General features: G+C 33.3%; 1 protein-coding gene across 1 annotated transcript; it reads right to left on the reverse strand.

Annotated features, from left to right (window-relative positions):
• Window positions 1-526: 526 nt before the first annotated feature.
• Window positions 527-5,759, reverse strand: LOC126727324 (G-type lectin S-receptor-like serine/threonine-protein kinase At1g11410). The gene is made up of 7 exons (XM_050432928.1): window positions 4,470-5,759; window positions 4,070-4,228; window positions 3,754-3,947; window positions 3,376-3,586; window positions 2,999-3,236; window positions 1,008-1,158; window positions 527-922 (listed from the first exon to the last, which is right to left on the reverse strand). The coding sequence occupies exons 1-7, from the start codon at window positions 5,734-5,736 to the stop codon at window positions 614-616; spliced, it is 2,529 nt and encodes an 842-aa protein (XP_050288885.1). The 5' UTR covers window positions 5,737-5,759; the 3' UTR covers window positions 527-613.
• Between the last annotated feature and the right edge of the window lie 4,696 nt (window positions 5,760-10,455).

A 10,455-nucleotide genomic window follows, 5' to 3' on the forward strand; every position in this document is an offset into this window, starting at 1 on the left:
AAAACTGTCTCTAGTCAATAGAAAAAGTATGATTTACTTTTAGAGATTGTTTTCCACTAAATTTTTTTTGAAATCAACTCTATTTCATAGCAAACTAAATAATGGAAATTAGAATATTGTTTTTTTTTTTTTTTTTTTTTTTAAAAAAACTCATTTAACGTTAATACCAAACATAGAAAAATGACATAGTCTTATAGAAAATAATTTTTGAAAATTACTTATTTTCTAGATAAGATTGTCCCTGAAACAAATAGAATACTAAAAATAAAAGTCAAATTCATTCATGATAAATATTTTTACTTTCTTTTGTAAAAAGGATTGAACTATACTTCTACCTCTAAAATATACTAATAAATTCCAGTTTGGTGCTTAGATTTTGTAAAATTTCCATTTTTCCTTAAAATTTTTAGGTTTTAATTGATAGCACAATTTGGCAACAAAACTTAACGTTGCAGATTGTCTCAGCATTTCTCATGTCATCAATTGCAATACTCCAAATTTAAATTTTAAAAGAAAACTTTAGAACTTTATAATAAAATCTAATGATCGATCAAACATGCATTGTAGTCCTCAACTATATATGAAAATGTAGTTCAACTAGTAAGTGCAGACTTTAACGAGCTTCAAACACAGAAAATGTTAAGTCATTAAGTGAAGCAGTTGCTCCTACAGAACTTGTTGAATGTAGACCACAATTTATATTTTTTCTGTTGATAAATGCTGGCTTGTTGGGAGGGGGAAGACTTGTTTCATTTCCCAACATGAATAAAATTTCTGCCATGCTTGGTCGATCTGTTGCTTGTTCTTGCACACATAAGAGCCCAATATGAATACATCTAGAAACTTGATGAGCAAGATATGCTTGACCCAACGATGAATCAACTATATCCAAGGGATTTCCTTCCTCCCATAAGTCCCAAACCTAAAAAATTAATAGTATAATCTTAGAGTACTACCAAGGTGAAGTGCAATCAAATCAAAACCAAATGATAATATATTTTACTCACATGTCCAATCAAATTTAGGCAAGGACTTTCAGCATGATAGTGGTTGTTTCTCTTACCACTAATTATCTCTAGTATCAAGACACCGTAGCTAAAGACATCTGATTTGGTAGAATATAATCCTTCCATTGCATATTCTGGTGACATATATCCACTGCAATTGCACAAATAAAAATAATTATAATCATAGGCGAAGCTGGGGGGTGGAGGAGCTTTTTGCAAGTTTCAACTATATATAGCATTTAAATTATAAAAAGTACAAATTATAGAAAAATGTAGTTATTGGCCCCCACAAATTTTAGAATTTAGGCCTTTAACTCCTCAATCCTTTTGAATTAGTCCAGAACACAAGTTTGATACATTGTGCAATTGTTTGGGTTTTGGATATTTATAAATAATTTTTTTATATTTAGTTTGGCCCCCTCTGGAAAAAATTTCTGGCTTCACCACTAATTATGATTGTGTAATTTTGTTTTTAGCATTCTTTGTTAATGTGTTTGTACATGTTAATTAAGGATATGGATAACGAACTCACTTAACAAGCCAAACCAATCAAATATATATCTCTCTCTCTCTCTCTCTCTCTCTGTATATGTGTAAGAGTAATTATTATAATTATAATTAAATATAAATATATCTTTTTCTAACAACTTAATCTTTTGAAATAATAGGCAATTTATCATGGTATTAAAGTAATTCTTCCACCATTTATCCATTACCATGCACATGTGCCACATTATTTATTTATTTTTCTTTCTATGTGGAACCGTGGATAATGTCATCCTCACATGCTTTGTCTATCACACCATTGACATTATCATTCAGTTATTAGTGGTTGAATTTATCATCAAAGTTCTGGGTTCTCAGCATTACTTTCTTGGTCTGGAGGCCCTTTCAGTCTCGGACCTCCTTCTTTCCTAGCTGGCAACTTTATATTACGAATACTCATTCTAGGTACTAAACCAATTAATTTCAATCCTAATAATGATTTTGGCCCACAAACTGACTCATATTGATATATATATATGGACCTATTGTTAAATCTAACCATGTATTGAGGCAACGTTGGCTTTGCAATATCTACCCCTTGCTAGACCTAATATATTCTCTGCTGTCAACAAAGCTAATTAGTTCATTCACTGACTTACCATTACCCACTACACCATTCTTAAGCATATTTCACTATACCTCAAGGCCACCATTTCACCATGGGCTTCATTTATTGGGTTGCCTATCTTCGGCTCTTGATGCATACTTTGATGCTAGTTGAGTTGGGCCTAATCTTATTCCTTTAGAGTGCTCTTAAACAGTCTAATGTATTGGAGTCAAACACTAAGGCTGAATACAAGGCCCTAGCCACCAGCACTGCTAAACTATTCTGGTTTTTAATCTTTCTTCAAAGAACTTGATATCTTTCTTCCCCACAAACCAATCTTATGGTGTCAACTCTGCCTTCCATGCCTATACAAAGCACATAGATATCAAGTTTCATTTTGTGCGAGATAAAGTGGCCTCTAAAAGTTTGGGTATTCGATCTCTCTCTACTAAAGGCAAGGTCACTAATATATTTACCAAATCGTTGTTAGTCTCAGCCCGCTTCTCTCATCTTTGGTGCAAACTCAACGTTAACACTTTACCATTGAGTTTAAGGGGTCCTCTTAGGAGTATAAAAAAAGAACCCTCTCAAGTCTCAACAAACCAAATCTCTCAATCAAGAAAAAACTTAATTTTTCATCAACGAAATGGATAAATTATTTCCTCACAAGAAGTCGTGATGTACTCAAATATCCTATTGTAATCTTTATGTTGTAATAAGCATTATCAAACTTGTGTCATTAATAAACAAATACACTGATTTGTGAGAGTGAAGAATATATATTTTCATAGCAAAACATCATATGTACTTTCTTAGTGCGTATTTGAGAGAGAGAGAGAGAGAGAGAGAGAGAGAGAGAGAGAGAGAGAGAGAGAGAGAGAGAGAGAGAGAGAGTTACTAGGTGCCGACAACTCTATTTGTATTTGCTTCAATTTGGTCATCTCCAAACATTCTAGCCAAACCAAAATCTGAAATTTTTGGATTCATTCCAGCATCTAGTAGAACATTGCTTGCTTTTAGGTCTCTATGGATGATTTTTAATCTTGAATCTTGATGGAGATACAAGACTCCTCGAGCAATACCAGAAATAATTTCAAATCGTTTGCTCCAATCCAACAATTGCCTTCTTATTGCATCTACACCAAAACAAGAAAGCTTCCATCAATTATTCATGACTAAAAACAAATACATGCTAACATATCAAAATTCCATGATAATGTCATAAAACAATAATTAAAAAGCTGAAAGCGATTAGTGATAGAAGAAAGGGCATACCAAAGATGAAAAAGTCTAAACTTTTATTTGGCATGTATTCATAGATTAACATCTTTTCTTCTTTATGAATGCAACAACCCAAAAGCCTCACAAGATTCCTATGCTGGAGTTTTGCTATAAGCATAACTTCGTTCTTAAATTCTTCTATACCTTGCCTTGAACTTCTTGAGAGTGTTTTTACTGCAATTTCCTGTCCATTAGCTAGTTGACCCTGAAATCATAAAAACATATTATTGTAATTTTTTTTTCCTATTATGTGGAATTGTGATAACAACTTATAATCTACCTTCAAAGTACCTATGATGTATAATATTGTAGTAGAATAAAATTAGTATTGATGCATATTCATAGATGCTTATCGTCCATAAGGCGAAGTACCTTATAGACTGGGCCAAAGCCACCTTGTCCAAGCCTTTTATCAGGTGAGAAATTGTCTGTGGCAGCAAGTATGGAGCTTATGTCGAAAAATAGTAAATCTGGGGTTCTTCTACTTTCATCAAGTTTATGAGAATCTTGAAAGCTTTTAGAACTTTCAGTAACATCCTTAAATACTAGGAGTTGTCTTTCCCTCCCTGTCCTCATGCAAGCACGATTACAAATGATGGTTACATATATATATATATATATAAAGCCGTCACAATTCACAAATGCAGCTTGAGTTGGGGAAAAAAAATCAATTGAAAGGTTTGCTTACCTGTTCTTTTCCTCTTTATTAACCAAAGCACAAAGAGAAAAATGAGTAATGAAGTAACTAGTAAGGCCACTACCAATATTGCTAGCCTCCTCTTGTTGGCAAAGAACCCCTTTGCATGATTATCTGAATACAAGAAAGTTTCTCCATCTGTATGATTACCTAACAAGAAGACTTTCCCAGTCACTCATGCCACAAAAATGGTGCACAATATGCATATTGATGCTTTAGATATTCCAGATATTATTAAAAAATTTATTTTGAAATTTATTTATTATGTTGTTAAAGTACTGGGATCAATCACATTCATTAGTTGTAAACCATTTTATAGTAAAAATCGATAATGACATTAACATTTTTCAATAAAAAAAAATGCTCAAATACTGATAAAATTATTGAGTACCTAACTCAAGTGCATCCACACGAACATACAGGCTTTGGCCCCCATCCAAAACTCTTGTATCCATCAAATCACCAAACCATATAATGCACCCCATTTCCTCTTCCACATCAACACTTGCATACGCCGTGCAAGAACAATTCTGCAAGCACAGTGGCTCACAGGCCTCGAAACCCAGATTTGGATAAACTTGTGCCACTGAAGAATCTGGAACCTTCACACTTTCCACCTTCACAAACCCTTCACCACTCCTACATAATGATGTCTCCCCACGCTTCCTTACACACCAACCTGTCTCATTTCTCATGAATCCTGGCAAACACATGCACTTGAAATCAGAACCATTGCTTTCAATGTGACATTTACCAAATGTACCACACTTGTTGTAATAGTCACACTGGTCCAGGGGTACTGACCCTATAGAAAACCAAATACAATCTGCCTTCCTGCATATAAACTTTTGAACTGATCCAGATTCTTGTACCACTACTCTTGCTAATAAAGTTGATTCCATGACACCCCAAGTCGTGGTAACCTCACTTTTGTTGTTCACAAAACTTAAATTCAAGAACGAATTAGGGATCAAAGGGGGTAGCCCACCCCATCCATGGCCAATCCAATGACCAGAACGCCACCACCGAATGTTGCCTTTGTACAAAAACAACTCTGGCGAGGAGATATCTGTGTCAAGCATAAAGGAGCAATTTCCAGATCCCGGATCATCTTTGGATTTCCAAGATGTTACGATTCGGCTTAGACCAGTTGTTCGGTCCAATCCAAGTTTCATGTTTGGAAGAGTTGTATCGGTGGGATAATCAAAGCTTTGCCATAGAACCTCACCAGTTGTTTCGTTGTGAACTAAGATTAGATTTCCTGTATCCAAGAGCTGAGCATTAGTACTTTTGTTGCTCCATTTTGAGGCAATATTTGTGGACCAGACGGGTTGTTTCCGATAATTGACATTGAGTACTAGGTTTCCACGAGAATCAATTGAGAGAACACCAGAAGTATCATTGATAGGACTATCTCTGTTTGCAACCCACACCACGGTTCGTCCTTGAGGTTCAGTTTTGTACCAAATTCCCACATAGCGGTAGGTGGACTTGCCGGGACGAAAGAAACCAAGCGCAAAGGTTTCTCCTTTAGAGACTAAAACGTCACCATCTCTAATGGGTTTGCTGATAGTTATATGCGAAGTGCCAAGTTGGAGAAGAAGGAAAAGAAGCAATGTTTGCAGAAGGAGAAATACCATAGCAAAATACATGATCATTACTAGTGAGGTTGTAAGATCGGTCCCTTTGGTAAGTGGAAAAAGAGGTTGGTGTAGATAAGGCTTTGATGCATGTAACGTATGAATGAGTTGGCTTGCATGTTTGTCTTTTTTGATGCATGTAACGTATTTCAGCTTTCCATTCATACTTTACAACATATCGATTTCCTCGTGAACTATGTTCTTCTCAAAGATTGGCCCATCAGTTGACCAACTTTTTACTTTGTCAGATATTTTGTTTCAATTATATCCGTCTACTGCACTCAGAGTGTTTTTTTTTTTTTTTTTTTTTTTTTTTTTTTTTTTTTTTTTAATTAAAAGGGTGAAGATTATTTTTTTTTTTTTTGGAGAAGAAAAAGGGAGAAGATTTAAACCTAAGTGTTTCTATTGGAAATATAATGAGATTCCAATTAAATTTTAAACCTCTTGACTCTAGATTTCATCTAATACTTTTTTAACAGGAAATGTACGATTTTAAGTTTAAGTTTTTAACCGACGAAATTAAAAGTTAGTTAAGAAAAAGTATTTTTTTTTTTTTTCATACTTACGTTAGTTCTTATAAATGTGTGACAAATTTTGGAATCAAAACATATAATCAATAAATTTGTGTTAGGATTAAATGTGGGTCAAAAGCTCTTCAATCAATATCATGATTTGATGAGTTTTTTTCCCGTATCTTTTATATTAACTACTAAGGTCCCCTGCAATTCATTGCACATTAAAATATATATATATTTTACAACAACATCAAAGTCTTAGTCCCTCATTTTTTGAGTCGATTATGGATCCTCGACAAGATTAGTTAGGGTTAGTAACGTATATATTTTTTTCCTCTATTTTATTCTATCCGAAGTCATAGTCTCTGTTACTTCCTTAATTCGTATGTATTTTTTAACTATCTACTTCTACTAATGTTATTTTTGGTTTTCCTCTACCTTTTTCATTCTCTCAACTTGAACAATTTCACTCTTTCAACTAATTGCCATATCCACAGCATTTGACCAAATCATCTCAAGCAACTTTCACTCATATTTTCATCTAGAAGAGCCACCCCTATCATTAAGCATATTTTCTCAATTTGAATCATATCTTTTTGTGTGTTTCCACTTATTCGTCTTAATATCTTTCCTTTAAGCTATACTTATTTTGTGAAAATGTTGATTCTTAATTGCCCAATATTCAATACCATAGAGCAGAGCTAGTCTTATAACAATCTTATAAAATTCTCCTTTTAACTTAATAGGGAATCTATGATCGCACAATACTCTCAATGCACTTCTCCATTTCATCCACCCTGCTTTTATTATTTTATAATTCACATCCTCTTCGATCTCTCTATCTTTATGGATTATTAGTCCAAGATAAAGAAAGTTCTACCTCTTTTTGTATCTCTTGACCATCAATTCTTACCATCCCTTAATATTTGTTTCCACTTTTACTAAATTTCATTCCATTTACTTTGTTTTATTCCTACTTATTTGAATGCCTTTGGAGAGCATCACGACAAAGATATGCACTTAATCTAATCCATACCAATGGAAAACCTCTTAAATCGATCTAGTTAGCTCATACATCACTAATGGAAAGAGATATGCTCTCAATGCTTATCATTGAAAACCTATAGTGATAGGAAACTCAATTTAAATTTTACCCACTTGCTCTCACACTAGTTACAACAGTATCATTCATACCCTTAACGAACTTAATATACTTTAGAGGAACTCAATACATAAATAAGGACTCTATTATTTGCTTTTTTTTTTATGTCAATAAAAACCATTTATAGTGTTGTAATGTTTAGGAAATCGACTTAAATTATATTATATGTTATCATAAAAAGAGGAAATATTGCCAGAATTGATATTGTGGGGGCCACTTAATTAGGAAGTATTGTTAAAAGCGGTGTTAACTGGGCCTATGACCCTATCCGAGGACGGTAGACCATCCGAGGAGGTCCAAATAAAGCTGAGTAGAATAAAGTTAAGAGAGGAGTAGAGGCAATGTAAGATGGGTCCAATAAGTATCCGATGGCAAAAGTATTCTCGGCAACATGTGTTTGAGGTGAATCTGAGCGCCTTATCATCACGGACTTACTTTGGGGCTACGTCACAGCTGAAGGTAGGACATTGGACTAGAGATAAGGGTAAAAAGGCAGACAAATATCTTCAAAAGCTGCAACCTCCACATTAATTGCCTCTCAACCAACTCTCTGGCCGCATTAATGTGGAAGTGATGCCTGAACAGTGATCAAGCAGCCTTACAGCTACTGGTTGATGGTTCCAGGAAATGTTGGATGGGACAGGAAGGATTCCCCCTAATCTAGCATACACGTGTGTGGTAATGATGACACGAAGATTGCAGTATATAACCTGGAAGAATGCACTGAAAGAAAGAAAAAAAAAGGGAGATACAATTTATGTCTTGAAGAAAACCTTATAAAAAAATCACTGAGTTTGTTCCGAGGATAAGCTCAATAATCTTGTTTGTGTCATATCATCTTGAATCATTAAGTTTAATCATTTTCCTTCTGGGATTAATCTAGTTCTTCTATCCACGCTCTACAAATTTATTGTTTGGGCCGTTAACGTTTGAGCCCAATCCGGTTTTGGGGTCAATACAATTTCAATCCTTACATATATAATTAAGAATATGGATATTTTTTTATTCATTAGTACGAGGAGTGGTGACCCCTATTAAGCTTAAGCGCCATTCATTGCTATCCTATACGCGATGATGGCTCCATATAGTTAGAAATTGGTATATAGTTCTAGGTAAATATTGGAACTATTGAGGTATTTATTGAGCACTATATCAGTTGCTTTAGTATCCAATCAAAAAAATAAATAAATAAAATTGCTTAAGTAAAATTACAAATATATATATATATATATATATATATATATATATATATATATATATATATATATATATTATTTTCACTAATTTAAGCTCACAATTATTTTTTGTATTATTATGTTATTATATTTTCTTGACTTTTGATTTTTTTTTTTTTTTTTTTTTTTTTTTTGCCAAAGTAACTCAATTTTAGAAAGCATGTCATATTTCAAATAATTGATACTCCACCTATAAATAATTTATATATGAAAATAAATCCATTTTCCTCATTAAAACTTGTTAGGTTCTAAGACTTTAGGAACTAAATGTATTAGAACTTCAATTTGTAATGTGTTGGCAAACCATGATCAAAACTTAGAGTCTAGATTTAGGCTGTTCAAAGTGTGTTTATTTGTAAAATTGGAATCGAGTAATTGCAAGATTTATTTGTATAAATCTGCAAGCCTTGATCGATCGAACCTAGTGTAGATTAATTTTCTGCAAAATTTTCCAACTCAGCCAAAGTCTGGTTTGATGTGTAGGGTTTTATTTTTTTTTTTTCCAAGTATAAAAGGAAAAACCTTAGCTACGTTTTAGAAGTCTTTGATATGTTGTGTGTTCAATCTCTTGTGAGATCTAAATGTGTATACCTTCATACACACTTAGGGTTATTAAGATTCATGTCAAGAACTTGGTGATCGCTTTAGTTGCTGCATAAAAAATTTAAAGAAGATCTGAAACCTTTGAGTGAAGTCTCAAAGTTACAAGTGGGAGTACTTGCGGTTGCAGATGATCAAGGAAAGAAGTAATCCATGGACTCGGAGCTGTCACATGGTTGTGGTAGTAAGTTTTCTAGTCAAGCTAGCAATTGGATGTTAGTGGTCTAAGTCTTATTGTACAAACTTCAATTCTTTTTGTCACGCCCCGAACCCAACTATAAAGATAGGCACATGACAACTGCTGCATGCTTATAAAGTAAGCACCCTACAAGTTTGCAAGACCTTCGTAGCAACTAAAATTTATCCTCAAAAATTAAATTAAATAAATCCAAAATAGCTCAACAATTTCTTTATGAATAGATCTCCAATAATTTAATAGAAACAAAATCCAAACCTCATGTACATAATGCCAATTGGCCAATAAATATAAAACTATTAGAAGACCATCCAATCCCAAAATCACTAAACTTCTTTTCCTACTCACAACACAACATCAAAACTCCCAAAACTTGCTATTCTTCCCAATCTGAAATTGAAGGGGAAAAGGGGCTGAGCTGACAACTCAATAAGTAACCAAAATCCTAATAAGTTATATCAAGCAATAGATCTGTAAAGGAAAAGATGTAATATGTGTTTTCAAAGTTATAATATACTATATATTTTCAAAATAATTGAAGCAGTTTTGTAGTCTTAAAATAATAAGTTTTACATAGATCACATACTTTAATCTTACAAATATATCTTAGATGGTTAAGAAAATTGTCAGTTTTCCATAAATCAATAACACATAAGCAGTTTTAATGACTCAAAATAGTTCAAATACCCAAACATTTCCAAATTCACATATGTAGTTTTAAGGACTCAAAATAGTTCAAATATTCAAACATAATTCATATTCTTAACAATCTTATGACTATGGTCATGCTATATCCCTGTGACTGGACATCAGAGTACCAATGAATAACCCCTATTGGTTTGGATATTAGAGTACTAATGAATAACCCCCATTGTTTTTGGTATCAGAATACCAATGAATAACCCTCATTGGCTGGGTATCAGAGCATCAATGAATAACCCTCATTGGTTTAGGTATTAGAGTACCAATGAATAACCCCCATTAGCTAGGTATTAAAATAAATTCATAGTCAGATTGTTCATAATCTTA

This window comes from Quercus robur, chromosome 5 (assembly GCF_932294415.1).
Source record: "Quercus robur chromosome 5, dhQueRobu3.1, whole genome shotgun sequence".
NCBI classification, from domain to species: domain Eukaryota; kingdom Viridiplantae; phylum Streptophyta; class Magnoliopsida; order Fagales; family Fagaceae; genus Quercus; species Quercus robur.

Bases quoted from the DNA above. Each gene is read 5' to 3' on its own strand.
- LOC126727324 (XM_050432928.1), bottom strand. From the start codon at position 5,736: ATGATCATGTATTTTGCTATGGTATTTCTCCTTCTGCAAACATTGCTT. The intron at 3,587-3,753 runs GTACTTCGCCTT...TTATGATTTCAG, and splicing joins GCTTTGGCCCAGTCTATAAG to GGTCAACTAGCTAATGGACA. The intron at 923-1,007 runs GTGAGTAAAATA...TTAATTTTTTAG, and splicing joins GCCTAAATTTGATTGGACAT to GTTTGGGACTTATGGGAGGA.